The 25,317-nt window shown below is 33.6% G+C and overlaps 2 protein-coding genes and 1 pseudogene across 2 annotated transcripts; 2 read left to right on the top strand and 1 right to left on the bottom strand.

The window, feature by feature from the left end:
* Positions 1–5: 5 nt before the first annotated feature.
* On the bottom strand, positions 6–3,558 carry LOC120157365 (the record flags this gene model as incomplete). Its single annotated transcript, XM_039168514.1, has 6 exons — positions 2,854–3,558; positions 1,764–2,131; positions 1,354–1,660; positions 383–440; positions 212–295; positions 6–138 (listed from the first exon to the last, which is right to left on the bottom strand). Coding segments are annotated over exons 1-6 (1,176 nt in total), but the record flags the coding sequence as incomplete, so codon positions are not given.
* Positions 3,559–10,504: 6,946 nt separating this feature from the next.
* On the top strand, positions 10,505–14,084 carry LOC120157366 (annotated as a pseudogene).
* Positions 14,085–15,646: 1,562 nt separating this feature from the next.
* On the top strand, positions 15,647–16,664 carry LOC120157364 (EG45-like domain containing protein). Its single transcript, XM_039168513.1, has 2 exons — positions 15,647–15,812; positions 16,348–16,664. The coding sequence occupies exons 1-2, from the start codon at positions 15,698–15,700 to the stop codon at positions 16,662–16,664; spliced, it is 432 nt and encodes a 143-aa protein (XP_039024444.1). The 5' UTR covers positions 15,647–15,697.
* Positions 16,665–25,317: the final 8,653 nt, after the last annotated feature.

The following is a 25,317-nucleotide window of genomic DNA, read 5'->3' as shown; positions in this document are numbered from 1 at the left end:
GATATTTGGTTTGCATTCTCAATAATAGCCCATAGCTTTAATACTGATAGCAAAGAACTTGCCATGCTACCAGGTGCTATCAACTTCTTCTCATTCAACTCTGATACAGCGACAGGATCAAAATCCATGAAAATCTCCCTGCATAAGATACACTTCCCCGATGAATCTGCTAATTCAATGAATTAAGATGGAATTTCTGTGGGAACAGTACCTAAATATATGCCTTTTGCTTAGTATGGCAGGCCATGTAAGTTCAGATAATGCATCCGATAGTACAAGGAGCTCGAACAACTTACTGCATGTGAATAACAATATCAAACTACTCTTCAAATGGAAAATCTTTTTATCAATAACCAGATGCAGCAATATTAAGACCACGTACTTGTCATTATGTACAGGAACTCCCCATTCTTCATCTTGGAAAGCAGCACAACTTGGATCTGGTCCCAACAAACAAAAACAAGTCAGCCAGAAACATGAAATAAGAAAATCCAGAGCATCAAGAGAACCACAGTGGAATGTCTTAAATGGAACAAAAGTCCCTCAAAAAATTAGGGATGCCTTAAAGATGTATCCTTAGAAATGACCATCCAGCTCAGTTGGTAGAGCAAAAGGTTCTTAAACTTGAGGTCGTGGGATCGAGTTTCACGGAGGGCATTTCATAATTCGGAGGTCTCTTACGGAAGCTGCTCTTAACTTGGTGTTGGGGGTAGCCTACTATCTTACCTCCCCTGACCCCATATATATGGGAAAAAGGGACAGCCATTTTTAAAGATGTATCCTTAAAAGATTGCAATAGTTCGAACAACAGTCACTTCGCTTTGAATACAAGGCCTGAACGTCTCAAAGTGTAACTAATTTGCATTCATGCTATTACTGCCATATGATGTGCTTGGTGATAACCAAACAGAACTTACAAATATTAAGTAATGGATTGTGCATGAAGTCAGAAAGATAAAGTATAAGGCAACTTAACCTATTACTTGATTTAATCATTAAAATTTTAAAGCATCAAGTTACAACCTTCATTGCAGACTATATCTTCAAACCAAACATACGACAGCAATTCAGGGACTGGAGAACTTGAAAAGCATAAATTAGTAAATTACACAAAGAATTGCTTTGTTCTTAGTGCAGACTGCAGAACCACAAAAATCATATCAGCCGTGACCAACCAAATAATTCTCATAGGGACATTCAAATGGTATTTGCAGAGGAATTTGCTCTAACTTAATTCTTAGAAAAGCTTCTGCAGCTATTTCAACAATTGAAAGCAATTAAGGAAAAAAATTAACACAATTTCTAATCAATCAAGACCAAACACTGAGAAACTGTAAAGACACGACAACACACCTGTATTTGGTGTCACCCAAGCACATCTCTTTTTTGGATGTGAACCATCTGATGGGAAATCCAAACCACCATCAGAAACAACGGTTCTCGGCTTTAATGTGTATGACTTCCACCTACTTGCAACACTATCAGATCCAATTAACCTACCAGTAGAAGCTCGACTGTGAAACGAATCCGTGGAAGCATCTGATGAACAAGAAGCATTTAGCGATAAATTAGAATGCAATAACTGCTCATGGAGACGAAGCACTGAAGGAACACTGACGGGATGTGTTTTGGGAGAAAGTGGATTAACAGTAGATGATGACTAAGAAGCACGGGGACGGCAAAGGAGACCCGTTTCAAGTACCCGATACGTTTCGGGTACGGGGACGGTTCGGGGACGGTTCGGGGACGGCTGAGGGACGTACCGGGGACGTGCCACGGTGGCAGGGTACGGCTGACCGAAATGGGGGACGGTCAAAGCTTATCCGGGACGTTTCGGGGACGTACCCAAAGGTAATTTTGGCTGAGGAGACAACCTCCGAGGACGAAGAAGTGGGATTTTCAGCCGATAAAGAAGAAGAGGATGAAGAACCCCAAACCCAGTCTACTCCATTGATCCAAAAGAGCCCACCTCCCAGGAAGCTTGATCCTGCGATAGCCGTAGCGGTGAATGAAGAATCTGAGGAATCCGGGACTGAGTCGGAATCCGAATCCGACACGGTTACGCCGAATGTCAAGCCTCTTGCGATGAAACCCATGGAAGACATGAACGCGAAGAAACCCATATCCGAGACTGTTGAAAGGTATGTTGGATTACTCTGTTAAAAAAGAGGCTGATCCTTGTGTTTTTATGAATGCATTTTATGATTTTGTTAAGAAATCGATTCATACTGAATTACTGATGTTACGAAAGCACAGTTGATGGATAAGATTAGAAGGTTAAAGAAAAAGTTTGAGAACAATGCCGGGAAAGGTAAAAAAGGTGAGAATCGAAGTTTCTCTAAAGCCCATGAACATAATGCATTTGAACTGTCGAAAAAGATATGGGGGAAAAGAGGGGATTAGTGGGAAAGTTAAGTCTTCAGCTGCTAAATCCAATGGGAAAGCCAAGGCAAATAACAAGGCAGTGGTTACATTGAAAGCAGAGTTTCATTCTTCACCTGATAAGAAAGTAGATATTGGGGTGCCAATGGAGGTCGATAAGGTGCCTAAGAGTTCGGTTAGTAATTTGTTTAATAAGAGGTTCTGTGTGTCTGGCTTAGAAGAGGAACTTCTAAAGCACAGTTTAGATATGGTTGACAGTGAAAGGAAGGCAACTTTAGAGGCGAGATGGAGGAAATTGCAAATTGTCGAATTGGAACTGTTTATTGAGCGAAATGAATTGGTCGAGGAGCATGCCAAGTTGATATTTTTATTTGATTTTATTTATAATTTTTTTATATATATTTATAATTTTAAAATTATTTTATATGCTGTACCTTTGCCGTTTTCGTACCCTGTAATTTTAAAAATTACCGTTTTTCGTCCCCGTCCCTGTATCCGTCCCAACATAGGATGATGAAGGGCTTTTTTTCTCCTCTGTTACATTGACCTTAACAGGAAGCTTTTCAACCTTCCTCAAAGGCTTTGAAGCTGGTTTTCTTGCACTCAATGAACCCGCCTTGTTCCCCGCCAGTCCCAGTATGCGCCGTTCCTCAGAATCGTCCACATTCATCGACCTCAATCTTGGTGCACCCGACATGGACTAATAAATCTCAGAAACAGACCAATTATCAATATATCTGGCTTTGCTAATCTCAAAATCAATCCTAAGTTCTCAGTTAAGAACTCTTTGTTCGATCCAATCCCCAAAGTTGCATATTCAACCATTTGATCAAAACCCACTGATACAAAGCTTAAACCACTTCCAAAAAAAAAAATAACACCAACAATCGCATGGATATTACACATATTCATCAAACCGCCCTTGAAAGCCCAGAAAATAGATCTCAGCTTTCCACCCTACAACCTCAAAATTACAATTCTACTACTCTCAGCTTAATTCAAAACCTCAAAAACCCATACAGCCCTCTCTCATTACCATCCAAAGCACACCTTATAACCCTTACAACCCTCATTTTCCGTCTTCAAACCCCGGCTCGTTGACCTAGAAACCAAAACCGAAAAGTTTTTAAAAAATGAGATTAATTCTGAAAGAAGTATAAGCTAAAGGTTTAAACTTTAGAAGTTCAAAATCAAAATGAAAGCAAAAAAACAGGGATCACATTGTATATTAATTCAAACCCTAAACTTATATAAATATAAGCCCGTGCAATGTTTTAAAATTAAGCAATATGGGTACCGATATATATATATATATATATAGTTTGGGTGTTTTTGATTCGCTTAAACTTGACTCGAGTATAATGTCGGTTTATTTGTTATTTGATTTAATTCAAATTTAAAGAAGTTTTATGTAGGCATGTATGTGTATACGTCAAACCCAAACTTAGTTAAAAGTCGGTTATGTTATTATTTTTGGATTAAATCGAGAATTTTTCATCCTAAATCTAATTTAGTCTTACTTTGACTCAAATGATTTACTTTTAAAAAATCCTTATGGAATTAGTTTGAAATAAGTCGATTTGACATCAAATATCCATCCCTAGATAGATCGAGAGGTGTTAAAAGATAGATCACATTTTGAAAAATTTTAAATTCTTATATAATTTATTTTTTAATTTTTTTATTAATAATTTAATTTTATACTATCTTCTTAATATTCACATACCTAACATCAGGGACGTGACCTCCCAACCCAGTAATTTTTTTACATTTAATTTATATACAAAATTTAAATATTTATGGGATTATTATGAAATTACCCCTTAACTTTATAAAAATTATATTTTACTCCCTCAAGTTGAAATCATGACTCCGTCCATTCCTAATATAAATTGATGTCTACATTAAATATATGTATATGATTAGAGATCCTTCCAATCATACAAATGATGAAGAGAATAACAACTTGTAATTCATAAAATATTACCAGTATTTGACTCTTTTGAAATTTAGTAAAATTAAATAATTTGACTCTTTTGAAATTTAGTAAAATTAAATAATAGAGTGAGTCCTTGGATTTAATTTATGAAAGAGTTGGTGTACCGAATAAATTATTGAAGATTCTATTATTAGAGAAGATCTATCCAACAACTAATATTTTTTAATCGTGCATTTCTCCCACCCCTTTTCCTCTCCCTTTTCTTCTCTCCCTCCCCTGTCACGGCCAAAGACTGACTACCACAACCGACCACCACATCCAATCAAACGACTGATTATCACGATCGATTTAAGAGATTTTTATGATTTCAAAACCTTAAAATAAAAAAATTTCAAAAGATTTTGATCATGGGTGGTTGGCAAGCCACGTCGTTAGGTATTCGGTTGATTGACGACGTTGGTGGCGACCTACGGTGTCAAAGGGATTAAAATGAAGTTTTTAAAAGTTTTGGGGTTTTTAACTATATTTTTTATTTAAAAAATTTCAAAATTGTCAGAGTATAACATGTGTCATTTAACAGTGATTTTTAACAACTGTTGACGTCATACACCTAAAAATGAAACGAAAAAATGTTAAACACCTATTTTTAGCAAAAAATTATTCAAGTATTAAACGTTTTTTGAGTTATAATTTAAACATTTATTTTTATATTACGTTTTAACTTTTTTTGTCCATACTTAGTCTTTAAAATTGGATTTTTGATTCAATTTTAATTTTGTAGTGACTTGAAACATTATCATATTATCATATTTTTAAGTTAACATGAAAAAAACGTCAATTAAAATAAAATTTAAGCACTAAATTAAAGAAAATTATCAAATTTAAATATTAGTGTGGATAAAAAATGAAAAATCCTAAATTGATAGACTAAAAATTGATTTGAGGTTCTTTCTCTATTGTGGGTATGTATTATCTTGACTTTAATAATATCAATAGATGTTAATTCAAGTGGTAAACAGCTTGGTATCGCTTAAGAAATGTTTCGAGTTAGAGATTTTGTATATGCAGAAAATTCCTGGGGGAAGACTTGCCCATTAAAATCATATGTACAACGCGGGTTGGTTCAGATTAGTCAAGGCAAAGCATTGGAACCAAAAATGCAATCATAAAAATATTATTCATTATCTTGTTTTTGGTTAAAGTACACAAATGGTCCCCTAAACTATAGTGTTGAAATATGTTTCGATATAACAAATTTAAAGGCAAAATATTTTTGGACTTGAATTGAATTTATTCAAAGTTTTCAAAAGGTTTCAAAAATAATTCAAAGTTCATTAAAATCGGATTTGAGCAAGAAAAACCAGATTGCCCAAAGGGAACAGATCCCCCCCCAGGGGTACAGATTCCCCCTGCATGGTTTGGCTCCGAGAAATAACAGATTACTCTGAGGGAACCGATTCCCCCCTTGAGGGTATCGATTCCCTCACTGTTCATCAGCCCAACCGTCATAATATTTGAATATTATGAAGGGGTATCGATTCCCTATGAAGGGGTACCGATTCCCCCCATTCTGGGCAGCCTATTTTTGCAGAAAAATCATTCCCGAACGGCTCCAAAACATCTCCAACGGCTAGATATGACTTCAAACATATTCCAAGCTATAAATACAAGCTAAGGACACTTGAAGAAGTAAGAGAACAACTATCCAAGCAATCAAACACAAGAGAAGAGTTTTTCATTCTTATTTCATCTTTCTCTTGTATATATTTTGTTCTTGTGAGCTCAATCTTGTAAACACCTACCTTAGAGAGGTTTTCTTGTTTACATTTCTTATCCTTTTGTAAAGGGGAAAGGTTCTAGCTAATCCCGTGTAAAAGCTAGGAAAAGGTTCTAGTTTAGCCCGGAAAAACTAGGGAGTTTGTAAGGTTACTCTTTATCCTCAAAAGAAAGAACAAATTAGTGAATTTGTTGGAAAATCATTGGTGAGGAGCTAAGGTAGTGGACGTAGACTTTGATTGAGAAAGTCGAACCACTATAAATCGTTGTGCAATTCTCTATCTTTCAATCTCCTTACTCCCTAAACACAAAACTGTTCCGACCCCTCTTTGCAAACCGTTTCGGTTGTCGATTCGAGCTTCCGAAAATCCCAACAATTGGCATCATAGCCTAACTCGTTAAGAAGGTTTAACCACCTTGAGACGATCCTAGAAGAAGCTCTACCAATTCCCGACACAATCGACAAAGAAATGACTTTTTCCTCCGGTGCTTATTATCTTGAAGAATATCCTATTATGGATTCACAATCGATCAACAAGCCACCCTTCTTCAATGGAGCAAATTATGCACATTGGAAGAATAAGATGATGTACTTCATTCAATCATACAATCTAGAAGCTTGGTACTCAATCATGGATGGTTACTCCTCTATACCCGACAAGTACAACGATTGGAGTAGAGAAGAGCAGAAAAAATTTCAGCTTAATTCTAAGGCTATACATATTCTATTTTGTGCTTTAGGCCCAAATGAATATGGAAGATTCTCATCTTGTTCCAGTTCCAAAGAGATTTGGGATAAGCTCCAAGTCACTCATGAAGGAACCGACGAAGTGAGGGAATCAAAGAAAGTCTTCTCACCATAGCTACGAGAACTTCAAGATGAAACCCGATGAAGACAAAGCTATGACGGATAGATTTCTGTGATGTCAACGGTCTCAAGGGATATGGAGAAGTAATACCTAATGAGAAGCTTGTGAGGAAGATGATCTACTCTCTTCCGAAGGAGTGGCAATCGAAGAAGACGACCATTATCGAAGCAAGAAACTTAAAGTCTCTCACTCTCGACGAGCTAATTGGTTCCCTTCTCACTCATGAGATGATGATGAAGGAAGATGAAGAAAGGGAAGAGAATAAAACAAGAAAAAGAAGAAGGAGTAGGTAGGCATTGCCTTCAAATCCACCATTGAAAGCTATCAAGATTCAAGTGATGAGGTGGTTGAAGAAGATTATGAACAAAAAGAAGAGATGGTCAAGCTCTTGAAGGAACTCAAGAGATTCATGATTTCCAAGGAAGTGAAACATGAATCAACCAAAAAAAAGAGTCCCCCGATATGTTTCAATTGTCAAAGAAAGGGGCATGTCAAGTATGAATGTCCTCTTCTAAAGAAAAAGGGGAAAAAGGCATTTGTTGCATCTTGGAGTGATGAAGATGAGTCCAATGATAAAGATGAAGTAGTTAACATATGCCTCATGGCCACTCAAGAAGAATTCGAGGTATCTTCTAACTCAAATGAATTTAATTCATTTACTTTTGATGAGTTACAAGATGCTTATAATAGGTTGTATTTGGGATTTGAGACCATGAATTTCAAATATACGAAATTAATTTCAAAACTCAAAAATAAAGATAATTTGATTTTGAAAGCAAAAGTTGATTTTGAAAATCAAAATAAAATTTTGAAAAATGATTTAGAGCTTTCAAAAATCAAAATAAATGATTTAGAAAAGAAAAATTTCGAGTTAGAAGTTAATCTTGAAGTCTTAACAAAAGAAAAAGAATTAATTTCTAAAAATAACCTATTATGTTTAAAAATGGCAAAATGCTCACATTGTCATTTTTATGGTCATTTGGAACATACTTGTCCTTTAAAGAAAGGAAAACATTTTAAAATTAGACAAGTATGGGTTCCTAAGGGAACAAGGGGAATTGAAACTAACTTCCAAGGATCCAAAGCAATTTGGATACCAAAATCGAAATGAATGTCTCTTGTAGGTGTGTGGGAACAATGGTGATGAAGATGATGATATTCAAGATGCTCTAGCCACACATGAAAAAGGAATGGGTAACCTCTAAGCTTAATGCTTTTAATTTTGGTTATTTGGTTGCTCATTTAATTTTAAGCATGCATGAGTTTTGATTTTAAATAATTATGTATTATTTTTAATCTCATGTATGTTAAAAGGAAATTATGATGAACATTTTAATGTCTTAATAATTTTTCAAAATTTTTAGTTCATCGTAATGAATTTTGGTCAAAATTGGTTTTAAATGCAAATGATATCTCTCTAACAATTAATATTAACTTTTTAAATGTTTTGAATTTACAAATTTTAAATTTTTGATCTAAATTTAAATGATTATGCATATGGTTTAAATGAAAATGATATTTCTCTAATAATTGATATCAAAATTTTCAAAATGCATAACATTTTTGGGAACTTTATGCAAATGCACTTAATTTTAAACAATTGGTATTAATATCAAATTTCAACAATTGGTATTGCATAAAGTATTTTAGACTTGGATATATTGAATTTCATAGGCTACTAACATGTTTGTTATTCTTTGTTGAAATTCAATTTTGTTTAAGTGTCAAGTTCTTAAAGCTAAATTTAATTTGGAATGCATTTATTGAGGGGGAGTTTTTGATTTTTCAAAAAAAAATTAAATGTCAAATTTACCATTTACTCTCCAATGTTATTTTAGAACTTTAAAAGATTGAATTATTTTTGATATAACAAAAAGGGGGAGAAGTTTGGTTGTTTTAAAAAATTCAATTTCTTAATGAAAAAGGGGGAGCTTAATATTTTCATATATTTTTCATTAAATATTTTATTAAGGGAGAGTTTTGCCAAAAACAATTTTTCAAATGTTTTGTTATATCAAAAAGGGGGAGATTGTTGAAATATGTTTCGATATAACAAATTTAAAGGCAAAATGTTTTTGGACTTGAATTGAATTTATTCAAAGTTTTCAAAAGGTTTCAAAAATAATTCAAAGTTTATTAAAATCGGATTTGAGCAAGAAAAACCAGATTGCAGAGAGAGAACAGATTCCCCCCAGGGGGTATCGATTTCCCGGGAACAGATTCCCCAAGGGGTATCGATTCCCCGAGAACAAATTCCTCCCCAGGGGGTACAGATTCCCCCTGCATGGTTTGGCTCCGAGAAATAACAGATTACTCGGAGGGAACCAATTCCCCATTGAGGGTACCGATTCCCTCACTGTTCATCAGCCCAACGGTCATAATATTTGAATATTATGAAGGGGTATCGATTCCCTATGAAGGGGTACCGATTCCCCCCATTCTGGGTAGCCTATTTTTGCAGAAAAATCATTCCCAAACGGCTCTAAAACGTCCCCAACGGCTAGATATGACTTCAAACACATTACAAGCTATAAATACAAGCTAAGGACACTTGAAGAAGTAAGAGAACAACTATCCAAGCAATCAAACACAAGAGAAGAGTTTTTCATTCTTATTTCATCTTTCTCTTGTATATATTTTGTTCTTGTGAGCTCAATCTTGTAAACACCTACCTTAGAGAGGTTTTCTTGTTTACATTTCTTATCCTTTTGTAAATGGGAAATGTTATAGCTAATCCCGTGTAAAAGTTAGGGAAATGTTCTAGTTTAGCCCGGAAAAACTAGAGAGTTTGTAAGGTTACTCTTTATCCTCAAAAGAAAGAACAAATTAGTGAATTTGTTGGAAAATCCTTGGTGATGAACTAAGGTAGTGGACGTAGACTTTAATTGAGAAAGTCGAACCACTATAAATCGCTGTGCAATTCTCTATCTTTCAATCTCCTTACTCCCTAAACACAAAACCGTTCCAACCCCTCTTTACAAACCGTTCCGATTGTCGATTCGAGCTTCCGAAAATCCCAACATATAGGACATTGTATTGTTAAGTCTCTTGACTATTAAATGTTATAAAATGATTCCTTAGTTATAGGTAATTATTTTTTAAGTCTATTGATTATTAAAAGTTACAAAATGATTACTCAACTATTCATATGTTTAAAACTTGTTATTATATTAAAAAATTGATGATTGTTTGATTTTCGACGTTAACATACTAATTTAATATAATAATCTTTTAAGATTATAAATTTAAATTTATCACGTTTCAATCAATAAATTACAGTTCAGCTTGGACTTCAATATTTTTTGAACGTAAAAGAAGCCATTAGAATAAGCTATTTAGGGTTTAGGGTTTCCCCCTCATTGATCGCTTCCATCTTCATCTTGCTGCTCTTTTAATCTTTTGGGCTTTTTGTTAACCCTAGTTTGGCTAATTTTTTTCCAGGCCTTTGACCCGTTTGGCTGTTATTGTTTTCTGCTTTTCCTCAATTGAAAAAAAAAACATATGATAAAAAAATAGGAAAGTAGACTAATATATAGTAAAAACAAGGAATTCATTTCACTGATTTGGCGTAATCGTGGCTACTGTAACACAAAGATCTTGATTATTGACGGTGGAAGCGAGCGGTAATATCGATGAGATCGTGGAATTAGATTAGATGCCCAAATAATTTCCAAAGCATGATTACGGTATAAATGCGATGCGATGTTCTAGAGAAAGCTGTCGTTGTCGTTGTCGATGCACCGATCATTCGTCATAGTCAGCTTAGAAATGCTTTAGCTTTTTGACAAGTTTCGTTGTACTTGGGAATACTGCAAAAATGGTTGTCAGTGTCGCCATTGTTGCGTCTTTGGTTCATTCTCTTTTAGCTTGATCTTATTTCTCACTCTTCTCCTTGAATTCCTTTGAGTTTCAGCTGCTTACAGTCTTCATCTGGGCTTTTATTTTTTTAATTTGTTGCCGCTTGTTCCTTTTGTGTTCTCCATGGCACACACTCTTGGCCTTACTCAGCCGGCAAACATCGAACACCCCAAGGTGAAATATCCCTTTTTTGTTGACCTTTTGGGGTTTAGATTGAAATTTTTGAATGTCGGAAAAAGTTTACTTCTTGTCTGATTGTTTGGAAATAATTTGTATATTGATTCTTTCTAAGGGTTTCTAAAAGTTGATATTTTTATGTGCATGTTATTGGATTGAGTGAGTGCAGGATTAATTCTGAAATACAGAAGTAAAGATTAGCTAAATTTTTTTGTTAGTCTAATGTTTGTGAAAATGCTTGAAAGATCTCTTTTGCTGCAAAAGAGATCGATGTGGCAGAATGGAAAGGGGACCTGATTGCAGTTGGGGTCACTGAGAAAGACATGATCAAGGATGAAAACTCCAAGTTTCAGAACTCACTTTTGAAAAAATTAGATGACCTGTTGGGTGGTTTCTTAGGGGAGGCCTCTTCTGAGGAGGATTTCACAGGGAAAACTGGCCGGTCCATGGTTCATAGGCTTCCAGGCCTTGCCTCCAAAAGGGTTGGTTTGTTTGGCCTTGGACAGTCGGCTTCATCCCCGGCTGCTTTTTGTGGGCTTGGTGAGGCTGTTGCTGCAGCTGCAAAGACTGCTCAAGCCAGTAGTGTTGCCGTCGTCCTTGCCTTTTCAGAAGGCCTCTCCACTGAGTCGAAGAGCAATACTGCTTCGGCCATAGCATCTGGTAATAATGCTCCTATGATTCTTTAGTATCATGATCTATGTTCTTATTCCGAAGATTGGAGTTTATCTTAGTTGAATGGTTTGCATTCCCATAGGGACGGTGCTGGGAACATGTGACGATAATAGATACAAATCCGAGTCAAAGAAATCACAGCTTAAATATGTGGATATTATTGATCTTGGAATTGGACCAGAGATTGAGAAGAAGCTCAAGCATGCTGAAGTTGTTTCTTATGCTATACTATTTGGAAGAGAGCTTGTGAATTCACCGGCGAATGTGCTTACCCCTGGTTAGTACAAGCATTATTCTTGTATTTTTTTAGATAATCATTTCTTTTTGCAGTTAATTGTAATGAGAAGGTTGGATTTCTAACTTGCCAGTGACAGAGTATATAGTTTTAACGGGGTAATAAAAAGATGAGAAATTTTGTAAAACTTGAACTAATGTGCCTTTCCATGCCTGCAGCTGCACTAGCTGAGAGGCCTCAAAAATTGCTTCTATGTACAGTGAGGTTCTGTCTGCAAACATATTGACAGAAGAGCAATGCAAAGAGTTGAAGATGGGATCTTATCTCGGAGTTGCTGCAGCATCTGCAAATCCTCCTCATTTCATCCATTTGTGCTACAAACCCCTGAGTGGACCTACCAAAACCAAGTTAGCATTAGTCGGAAAAGGATTGACTTTTGACAGGTAAGTTCATAAGTAGATATCGACATATTCTGACAGGAGGATATTTTAGCTTTGTTTGGTATGAAGGGTGGAAAATTTGTTAAGATTCAAAGTAAGAAAGTGTTACGGATCTAAACCTTTTGATTAACAAATTTTCTATCCTTGCTCATTTTCATCCTCTATACCAAGCAAAGCCTTTATGATTCAGCTTCCATAGGAGATATCCGTATTTTTTAATACTTGTCTTCTATGTTTTTAGTGGTGGTTACAATATCAAGACCGGACCTGGTTGCTCGATTGAAACCATGAAAGTAGACATGGGAGGTTCTGCAGCTGTTTTGGGTGCATCAAAGGCCCTTGGACAAATTAAACCTCCTGGAGTAGAGGTAATTCATTTGTTTGCTCTCATTCTTCTAATGTTGATCTACCTCTATGCATCTTTTTCAAGATTATATTTTCAAGGCTGGGGAAAGGATGAGTATTCTTTCCTTATTGTGTTTTATATACTAGTTTATATTTGTTTGCCTTCTCTGATTTCTGCATCGAATATAGTCTGTGACCTGTCACTTCATAAATTCTCCTGCCACGCAGGTTCATTTTATTGTTGCATCTTGTGAAAACATGATCAGTGGAACAGGTATGAGGCCTGGAGATATCGTCACAGCTTCAAATGGAAAAACAATCGAGGTATCATGAACTATATGGTATTGTGACATGTATGATTGAGTACTTTCGTCATTGCCTCTAATAAGTAACTTGTTGCTCACCATGTTGATTGCAGGTTAATAACACTGATGCAGAAGGTAGGCTTACATTAGCAGATGCTCTGGTTTATGCTTGCAACCAAGGTGTTGAGAAGGTATCAGTTTGTGATGACAGTTGTCAATCTGGAGTTTCAATTGCTTATTTTGGATAGATAATCAGAATTGCATTTTTTTAAGACCTGTTAACTGATTTCGCAGATAGTTGACCTGGCAACATTAACTGGGGCTTGTGTTGTTGCTCTTGGACCCTCAATCGCAGGTATACATGACATGAATTTTACAATTCCTGGAAAATAGTTTCTGAACTTTTCTTTGGTTAGTTTCGGAAGCAAGTCTATAATCATTTTATGGATGTTTATCACATACATGAATGAAACTCTGCATTTGTATTTTCAAAATCAAAACTTCAATATAACACCTTTCCATTGAAAAGTGTGCTTCGTATTCATAGTCGGTTCAAAAAGCCATTGCATTCATCATTTTCATTGGTTGTTACTCGATTATACCAAAAGACTACCTATCCACTGTCAATGCATTGGAAACTTTTCTTTTAGGTGTCTTCACACCCAGTGATGACCTAGCAAAGGAGGTACTGGAAGCTTCAGAGGTGAGTGGCGAGAAATTTTGGAGGATGCCACTGGAGGAAAGCTATTGGGAGTCGATGAAATCAGGAGTTGCTGATATGGTAAATACTGGTGGCCGTCAAGGTGGCGCTATCAATGCAGCTCTGTTCTTGAAATAAGTATGTGAATTTTACCGTCTGTATATCTTTACACACTCATAAAGACACATGTCGCAATCTCCTCGGTTGAACCATGTTGCAAAATTTCGTTGCAGTTTGTTGATGAAAAAGTGCAGTGGCTGCACATTGACATGGCCGGGCCTGTCTTGAACGATAAGAAGCACGTGGCAACCGGATTCGGCATCTCGACTCTGGTGGAATGGGTTCTGAAAAACTCTTCTTAAACGAAAGCTTGGACCGTGCGGAGCGAAAAAGGAGAACAACCTGTTTGAGGTTGTTGGGTTCTTGAACATCTGTTCTTTGAATAAAAACATGTGAGGGAATGAGGGGTAAGCATAGTGTGTTTTCCAGTTTGTTTCTATGAAGTTGGAACTGCATAAGCCTTTTTACCCATAAATTTCCTTTCCTTTCCTTTATATAGTCAAATTCTATATTTAGACAGGCAGAATGGGGTGAAATTCGAATTCCTTTCTAGGATAAATTACGCTAGATATTATCAAAACGCCTAAATTACATTAGATATTATCAAATTTTAGGTGTTGTATCGTTTATATACTATTAAACTTTCAATTTTATCGATTATAATATTGAATTTTGATTTTCGTTTCAATTGAGTCGCAAAATTATTAACTAGTTCAAAACAACGTTGTTTCGATGAGGTATTTACGTTGATAGTCGTCGGTCACTTTGGTAATTGCCAATCACGTCATTGATAGTCGTTGTTGTGTCATTATCAATTTAAGTCCAGTGGTATAATTTGACCCGAAAATTATATTCCTTACACCCGACTTAAATCTGACCTGATTTTTTGAGATAAAATCTTAACCCGACTTGACCTAAAATAATATATTTACTAAAAAATTATTTTTTATTCAATAAAAATAGGATTTAATCGAAAGAAATAATAAATAAAAGGATATTATTGTAATTATCTTCAAATATATAAGGTAAAATAATAATTTTTTAGGTCAAATTAAGTCGAATATTTTTCATTCTAAACCCGAATTCGACCCGACATGAACCCAAAATTCTTTTAAAAAAATTCAATCCGGTCGAGTCAGAATGGGTCAAAATCCGTCGAGTTCAGGTCATTCCCGTCCTTAGGCCTAGCCTAGCTGATACTTGGTAAAAACAAATAAATAAAACATTTTAATCTTTGGCACCTTATCTTAGAGTTAGTGGCTGAATAGTTATCTCATTAGCAATGAATTGGTGCATTTCGTTATACTTCACCACGTGCTGTTCGTCACTAACAAAATAATAAAATTAACCATAATGTAATTGGATAGCTCTCTCATTTTAACTTGCGAATATAAAATACATATTATTCATAGTGTGCCCAGACACACGTCATGCATCGGTGCCTTTTCTGTATATTTAAATACAAAGTACGATCTACTCGTGCTGCTTGCTTCGTCATCTGGTTCCAAATCCAGCGTGTGGAACTCTTGGGGGAAAAAAAGTGACATCCATTATCTTTTTTCCATTGGCAGTGCCAGCGGTAGAATAATTGAAAAAACCAGTTTTAGCAGCCGTCAGCTTCCAAAACCTACCCAACCGCACGTCACTCGTCATCTGACCAGTCACCACCATTACCGTTCATGATAATTAATGGAAAACCAACAATGTAAGATCCTCATCCCCTCGTGCATTGCGATATGATCTTTCCGCCGCCCACGACCGCCCACGTGGACGAAAAGAGAATCGGGATGGGCTGGTTCATTCCACCGTGCTGCATGATTTGATGTCAAAGTATAAATAGGGTTGGAAGAGAGGAGTTTCGTACAAGTAAAATCTAACCAGAAAAAAGATAGGACGCAGGCATATACAGCTAGGGAAACTAAGACGACGACGGTGAGTTATGAGGTCGAGAGTGATGTTGGCAACGTTTTTGGTGCTTAGTTGCGTCGTGTTCGACTCGCTCGGCGTCTCGGGTGATGTCGGGACGGCAGCTTCCTATGATCCTCCGTACATGCGTAAGTAGAAACACTTTCTTACTTAAATTAGGTTTCCATTACGAAACGAGTTAAGTTTAAACTTCGAATGTTGAAAATTAAACGTGTAATGATAAATTAATATCTACTATTTGTTTAAATTATTATTTTAGTCATTATTTTTTAATATTTTAACCTACAACATTTCAATTTTCAAAAAATATTCTACTTTGGATATAAGATATTAGTTGATTAACATTATTTGTATGTTACTAATGTAACATTTATACATATACTTAATTATTGATATATTATATGTCATTTCATTAAAATGATGATGTTTCATGTGATTTAAAATGATGATGTAGTATGTGTCATATCATTAATTAAATACATATAAAAATATCATGTTAATAACAAGAGATGATCGTTAATTAATTAAAGATTTTCATTTAATATATGTTATATCAACTGCTCGGATAAAAGAGAATATAAATCAAAGTAAATCCATTGAAATTTTGACAAGCCTTCGAGCTCGATAAATCATCTGATTTTTGTTCATATTTAATCCGTGAAGCGACGAGATGCGGCGGGAACAACGAAGATCAGTTCCCTCCGGGAGAGTTCTTTGCGGCGGTGAGTGACGGGTTATGGGATAACGGCGCATCATGCGGGAGGAAATACAGGGTGAGGTGCATCAGTGGCCCGAAGAGGCCGTGCAAGGCTAGGTCCATAGTCGTGCAGGTAGTGGATCTCTGCTCCCAGGACCCTTGCCGCGCCACTTTGCGCTTGTCTAACAAAGCCTTCGACGCTATCTCCAGGATCGATACCAAAGTCAACGTTGAATACGCACAGTACGAATCCTTCGAAAATAGTATTTGCTATTCTAATTAATTTAAGGGATAAAACAATGGATAAAGTACACAAATGGTCTCCTGACTATAAGACACTACTTTATTGAGTCTCTTGATTATTAAAAGTTACAAAATGGTCCCTCAACTATAGGGAGTTCCTCTATTGAGTTTCTCGACTATTAAAAGTTACAGAATGGTCACTCGACTATTCATTATGTTACAAACTCATTCTTTTTTCGTTGAAAAATTAACGGTCATCTGAGTTTGACGTTAACATGTTAACTAAAGTATGATAGAAGTTTGATATTATGAGATCAGATTTTATCATATCTCAGTCAACAAGTTAACGTACAGCTCAGACTGTCGACAAAATTTTTTAACATAAAAGTACGAGTTTGGAACATAATGAACAGTCTGATACTTTTAAAAATGTCAAATTTAAAAATTAAATGTTACTTTATCCTTTAACCTAGTCATATGTAATATGAGAGATTAATACATAACTTTCTTTTTGCAGGATTTGACACGGTCCACGGATACATGCTAATATTTGATGCCTACATCAACCTTTAGATTCATGAAATAAAATATTAGATGTATTTAATCATACTCTAATATGTTATACCAATAATAAATATATATATCAATGAGATTTACGAAAAAAATTATTGATATTCATCTTATACATAAAACAACAGACGTCTGTTTATAGTAGATAACTATCAATTTGTTTAACAATTTGGGATGAATATATCAAGCCCGAGGTTAATTGTATCCCATTATTTAAAAAATATTAATTTAATATATTGTGTTAAGGAAAATAATATATATATATATACCCATTAATTTTAAAATTATATTAAAATTTTATACTTATATTTTTAAATTTTTAAATCCGTCACTGTTAATGAGTGTAACCATGATAGTTGAGCGATGAACTATTTTTGTGTTGTGGATAACTAAAGAATCATTCAATATTACATGATTGTCTGATTGGGTTTTATCCTAATTTTCGGACCAGACATTGCATGTGAAATCATGGGCAGTTGTTTGATAGGCTAAGCTGGAAAGTTTTTGCCACTAGTGGCCCACTGTTATTTCACTTGATTAATATTATTTTGTGGCATGTAAATATTTTGTGTAAAATAAATTTTATAAAATATAAAGTTTTAATAAATTATTTATCTAAAAATTATTTGATGAACAAAACAAGGAGTAAATTTTATCCATCTGTTTTCACAGTAAGAAATGTGAAGATATTTACTAGAAAAAAATGAGGAGTCGATCTCATCAATCTATTTTCAGTCATCCAACAATCTTAAATTTGTGTAAAACTAAAGAGTCTTATATTGTGTAAGTGGATCTAATGAAATTATATATAAGTAGGGATGGATCAAGGGGTGGATGCATGCAATCACCCGTGAAATTTTAAAATTATCATTTTTATATTTTCTCTATGAATTCTCTAATGAAATTTGTTTTCTCTTCTGTAATTTTATAAGTTGATCACTTTCTAAATTTTAAAAAATATATCACCCTTAACATAAAATCTTGTATCAATCCTTGTATGTAAGTAGGCATGTAAACGAATCGAATAATAAACGAACCGTTCGTGAACCATTCGACGGAAAATCCGTTTATGTCCATTTATTTATTAAACGAACGATCATGAATAAGATTTTAAGTTCATTTAATTAAATAAACGAACACAAACAAAAGACTCATTCGTTCATTTGCGTTCGCGAACGTTCGATAATTCGTTCGTTTATGTTCAACTCAATCCCCAAACATGTTTAAAATATTAATACATAATAAATTTTAACCTTAAACACATTAATATTTTAAAATATAATTAATTTTATGCACCAATAAAAAATAGCCAAATTAATTAAATAAATTATGAACCCTAAAATTATTTTAAAAGAAAAAATATTATCAATTATAAACCTAGTTAATTTTATATTTTTTAATTATATATGTTTACGTTCGTTTGTCATTTTAATGAATTAATATGAATGAACACGAATAATTTTTTTTTATTTATTTCGTCATTCGTATTCATTCGTTTGTTCGATTAAAACTAAATGAACAGACATAAATATATCATTATTCGTGTTAATTCTATTTATTTACAAACCTATATATAAGTGTATGTATCTGGTCATATAATTATTTTAGTTTCATGATTGATTAAGCAAACAATGTGGACCTCGAGGATCCGACATCAGCTGGTACAAAAACGATTTCTTGCCGACTCTTCCCCGTCATTTTCACCCAAAAACTTCTCCTTTTTCCCCTTGTAAGTTTCACCTTTCTTTTAGACCTAAACTCTACATTTATTTATACATATATGTATAATATTATTATAAAATATGATATAAAAAAGAAGGTTTACGAGTCACATTTGTCCTTGTAATATACCTGATTTATCACTTTCGTTCCTATTATATTTTCACATTAATTTAACATTCAAAGTTACATAATTGTATCATTTTATACACTATCCCTACCTTAAAGCCTTAAATTATAAACCCTAAGTTAGAGTTTAGGGTGTAGGGTTATTGCTATAAACCCTAAACCTAAACTCCAACTTAAGGTTTATAATTTATGATTTTAAGTTAGGGGTAGAGTATAAAATGACGTGATTGAGCAAATTCGAGAGCTAAATTGATGCGAAAGCGATAGGGACGAAAATGATAAATTGGGTCTACTATATGGACAAAAGTTACCCTTTTACCAAAAATAAATGATCAATTATATTACATGTATGATACATATTAAAGTGTTATGAAAAATAAAGTATAAATATTATTCGTTCTATTTATAATTTGATGAGAGATATAATTGTAAATAGCTAAAAACTTATTCAATATTTAATTTCATAGAGAGGTAATGATTCTTAATAAATAAGTTAATTTGTATTTCTTTTATCTAGTAAAAAAGTTTTACACAAAGGAAAAAAATGTATCTTCTTAAAAGATTTCAATCTTATAAACGTTATCCAGTAATGGATTTAGGTATACCTCCACAAATCTATAATCTCATTCTTTATAATCTCATTCTTAAAAGTTAATATTGCATTTTAGTACCCTATTCAAAATTTAACGCTAAATTTTGATTTTTTTTTAAAGTTTAGGTACTAAAACGGATCAAAACTGATAGTTTAGGTACTAAACGAGTTGAATTTTTAACGGTTGGGTATTAAAATGAAACAAAGAATAAACGATAAGTAGGATTTTAAAAATAAAATAAAAATTTAGGTACTAAAACAGAACAAACCGATAGTTTAGATACTAAAAGCATAGTTTACATTTATATAAAATATTAAAACTCCCTCAAATAATACATCAATTCAAACCCTAAGTTTCATTTTTCATCTTTAATTGTCTTCAAAACAAATCATTCAATATAAAACAATCTCCTAAAAATAGTTAGATCATTACAATAAAATATGGTAACAAAATATTATAATCAAAACTTGACATTATCTCACTCATTAAATCACAAGAATCATTATTAAATTCAAGTTAAACTAGATTAGATCTCATTTTGAAGACAATTTTTGTATTTTTTGGGTAAAGTACACAAATGGTCCCCTGACTATAGGATAATGTTTTGTTGAGTCCCTTAACTATTAAAAATTATAAAATAGTCCCTCGACTATAGGGAGTTTCTTTGTTGAGCCCTTCGACTATTGAAAGTTACAAAATTGTCACTCGACTATTTATTATGTTCCAAACTAGTTCTTTTTCGTTAGAAAATTAACTCATCTGAGATGGATGTAAACATGTTGACTGAGATATGATGGTCGTTTGAGATCATGAGATCAGATTTTATCATATCTCAGTCAGTATATTAACGTACAACTCAGACAATTGTCAAATTTTTAACGAAAAATGATGGGTTTGAAACATAATGAATAGTCGGGTGACCATTTTGTAACTTTTAATAGTTAAGGGACTCGACAACAACCCCTTATAGTCGGAGGACCATTTTATGACTTTTAGTAGTCGAGGGACCTAATAAAGCAATACAATGTGGAATGCACATGTAACATCCCAAATCATGGTCAGTGACTAAATTGCAAATTTTGAAAGTTTTGTGTTCAATTTAGAAATGAAATTTAAAAGTCTTGGGATTTAAGTAAAGAATTTTAATATTGGATTAAATAGCAAAGATGGATGAACTAAAGGGGCAAAATGGTCTTTTCATGGGAAAGATTTTTATCTTCCCTTTTTGAGTATTATAAACGTGGGAAATATGAGAGAGTTCCAGACTTCTCTTCTTCATTCTATTCTTTTCCACCGTGAAGCCATAAGCAAAGGTAAGTTTCTTCATTAGTTGATTATTTGTTCAACTAAAGGTTTGGTTATGATTATTGGATGATAATTAAGCTTAAGGAAAGCTTAAATCATCTTAAAAACAAAGGATGGTGGAATTAGGAGGGATTAAAGATTAAGAGTTTTTGAATGGAATTCTGGAATAGAGTTCTTTACTCAAATTGGAAGATAAATTTGACTTGTCAATGGTTGAATTAAGAGATATGAAGTGATGGAATTGAATTTAGAACAAGAAGAAAAATTAGTGTGATTCTTGAATTCTATATAGAGAATTAGATTTTGAAGTTAAAGATGTATTGAATGAGTAGTAATGAGTTTAAGCATGTATATGTAAGTTAAGAATAAGAAAGGGGATGATATATGAAGTGTTTGAGAGGAAATGAAGTAATTTTCGTGCTGAAAAATGATTTCTGGGTTAGGGGGAATCGGTACCCATTCAAAGGGGTACCGATACCCTCTCAAACGACAGAATTCCAGAATGTCATGAGGGTATCGATACCCCCAGTAGGGAATCGATACCCCCTAAAGGAAAATTATGAATATGGGTTTAATAAGTTCGTTTAAGTTGCTAGTATCCAATTACAAGGTGTAGGTATCTAATAATTGCCTTAAAATGTACATTTATGTAGATTCTGAGCATAAGGCAATTCTGGAACATTTGGCAAGTAAGATTGATCAGGGGAAAGATTAGAGATCGAGATTGACTAATGAGACCAGGTGAGTGCATATTCAATAATATATGGTGTGTGATGGGAATAAGACTTGCGATGAGTCTATTTCCTGAAGTGTTACATATGAATTCATGATTAAAGGCATGGGTTGAATATGAGTGTATGTATATTTGATTATCTGAATTGATATGTTTTGTATGTGCCATGTGGTTTATGTAAAAACACGATTAAGTGTTAATGAGAAAATATAAAATAAGTTATGAAATTATAGGAATTTAGAAGATAAGTCAAGAGATGTAGGGAAATGGAAAATAGATGTTTATAAAGAGTCATAGGAGAACAAATATAAGTAATATGATAATGAAATATAAGACTATGTGAATACATGGTTATGAGATAAAATATGCAATAATAGGAAAATATGATGAAAGTGAGTTCATGAGAAGTGATATGAACTAGGTAAACATGGGTAACAGTATATGCATAATGGAAACATGAGTTGGACAAGTACATAGTGGTATGATTTATTATGAGAATTAGTATAATATAGCTTTTTGATTTAATGAGAGTTAAGGGAACTAAATAAGATTGAATTATAGAATGAAATGGAAATAGTATATCAATTAGGAAACTTGAATATAAAGGGACGATACGAATATGCAAGATAAGTTATATACTAAATAGCTATGGAGCGATATGAAAAGATTATAATGATATATGTTTAGAATACGATATAATTTATATAATCTAAAGGAATACAAAGAAATGGAGCATAAGGTAGATGATATGATATCAGTTATTATATACCTATATGATATATGTCATCAGGTAATATGAAAAGACTCTGAAAATTGATATAAGCTATGAGAAAGTGTTCTAGGTGTTTCTATGTGTTATATGAAGCATATATGATCATATGTGAACAAGATATGATAGGTATGTTTATATGAATATCTGAGAAATGATCTAAGCTATATGATATGATATATGTGATTATATGCACTTTGGGATATATGTTATATGATATGGATCTATGTAACTACGTGAGAAAATATATAAGCTATGTGACATGTAAATGTGACTCATATGAAAATGTTCTATGAGTAATTGAATTATGTGTTATGTGAAATGATAAGTATAAAAGAAAATGCCCATGTTATGTGTCTTGAGAGCTAGGGGTATAGTTGGCATACCAAGAGTCGAGGGTCTACGCGGTCCTTCAGGATATATATGTATTCTTTGGAACATGTGTGAAGTCTGGTGAGACACATACTTGATCCTTGGCATATGTATATGATTCTTAAGGAATGATATGTGGTCCTTCGGGACATATATGTATTCTTTGGAACATGTGTGAAGTCTGGTGAGACACATACTTGATCCCTAGTATATGTATATGATTATTAAGGAATGATATGTATTCCTTATGGACATTATTATATGGCACTACGGTGCAATTCTATGCGGCACTTTGGTGCAATTCTACGTGGCACTTCGGTACAATTATACGAGCTGTGGTGACAGTATAGTGCACAACCTCTATAGACTCATATATCTATAGTTCTCACATGTGTACATGGGCTTTGAAAAGAGAACATAATTTGATATAATGATATGTGTATTTCTCGTGACATGGTAGAAGTGTATATATGTCATGGTGATATGCGATGCTATATGTTTATATATTATATGATTATAGAAATTAGTAATGTATTGTGGTTTATTAAAATATATATATATTCATTATATGCTCATATGACGGAATTGAAGTAATGACAAGGGAATTAGTAAGGATAAACAGGTTGGTGATATGAGAACAATGTATGTGATATATGTATATGATGTGTGATATGATGTGTGCATGATATGATATATGTGTGATAGGGGTTATGGTATCTGTTACCTAATATACATGAATATATGTTGATGTATATGTAAATGAGTTGTATAATTTGATAGCATAAAATAGTCAAGCATGATTAGTGGGTATGAATTTCATTAGATGTGTTTTCTTTATGCCTCACTAAGTCATCGACTTAGCGTGTGAGTGTTTCACACGCAGGTTACAAAAAGTGAATATGGAAGCTGTGAGGAGCAATACAGGTCAGCATCTCCCTTACAAGATTTCAGATCAGAAAATAGATGAGTTAAATGATTTTTGTTATTTTGAATATAGTTGGCATGTACTAATTGATTGAGTTAAATATGCTCTGATCGATTTTGTATATTGTGGTCAAATTATGTAACTAAATTGCTTTTACTCTAAGGAAAGTTTTAAATTTTCTTTGAATTTTGTCAAGAGTCAAAGTTTGAAAAGTCAATGTGACACATCGGACTCGTATCCGGGTCGGGTACGGGTTGGGAGTGTTACATTTAATGGTATGAGAGCTAAGGTTTAGCCGATTCTCGGCATAAACCGAAGTCCAAAGTGTCATAAAATGTGTACATGCCAACATAAAGTGAAAAATTTCTGATCTGATAGTGTAAGGAGTATGTTGTCTTGCTAATAGAATAAGAATAGTTTAATACAGTAGAAATCTGATCGTGATAATTTTGAAGTAAGTGAAAGGTGATATTACTGACTGTGATAGCTATTCACCTGCCCTGGCCAAGCAGGATGAAGAGCGGACACCTCAGGAAATGCCTAGTAAGATCAAAAGTTGATTTCAGAAAGCTGAAATCATATCTGAATAATGATAGAAAGTTTTCATTGTTTTGAATCGGAAACACGATATGGAATAGTTTTGTTATTTTGTGGATAAGATAGAATATGGTGAAAAAGTGTCACTATAAGATTGTTAAAAAGATCAAAGGATGTGGTGAGTATTTGTATAAGAATTCAAGAATAGATGCATCAGTGACAAGTGTATAAGAGATATGGAGATAAAGTTTATGAATTTAAGGCAAAGGGATAATATTGTGTATAAGCAAGAGTGTGGCTATAATAAGGGTTTGCATTCTAGATAAAAAGAGTTAGCGTTGACTAACCAGATTATGTTATGGAAAATGTATGTGAATTATAAGATTTTGAGATATTGTCATAACAGAAAAACCAAAGATGAGGTGGATCTGGATACAGTTGTATATTTGGATCATAATAAATGTGGATTTGATAAGTTAAGTAAACTATTGCTGAGATAATTCCGACTGGAATGAATGTATATGAATGGTTCGATGAAGGTTTATGTTTTAGATTGGAATAATTGGTGGTGACTAACAGAATTATGTGATGGTAAGTGTATCAAAGGTAAATGATTAGAGGATGATGTCAGGGTAAATTAATTAAGTAGGGTGTGAATTGAGACACGATTATGTGTTTTGATCACGGAAATGTAAGGTAATAGAGGAAACAAGAGAATAATATTGTATATGAATAAGAGTGTGGGCTGGATAAGTGAGTAAATTGCACTGATTGGATTTCAACTGAGAAGATGAATATGATTAGTCTGATTAGGGCTTATGCCCTAAATTGGAAAAGTTGTGACTGATTAATTGTAATAGTATGGATAATAAAGTTCTAAGATTTGAAGAAAATATAAAGTTAAGTTAATCAAGTATGATGTGGATTTGGATATGGTTTTGATCATATAAATATGATGTAGGCAAGGAAATAAGTATTGGTATGTTTAAAAAGGATATTTGAGGAAGAAAATACAAGTACAAGAGATGGTAAAAAAAATGA

This window comes from Hibiscus syriacus, unplaced genomic scaffold (assembly GCF_006381635.1).
Source record: "Hibiscus syriacus cultivar Baekdansim isolate YM2019G1 unplaced genomic scaffold, ASM638163v2 tig00111248_pilon, whole genome shotgun sequence".
Lineage (NCBI taxonomy): Eukaryota > Viridiplantae > Streptophyta > Magnoliopsida > Malvales > Malvaceae > Hibiscus > Hibiscus syriacus.
This window is presented reverse-complemented; position numbering and strand designations above follow the sequence as displayed.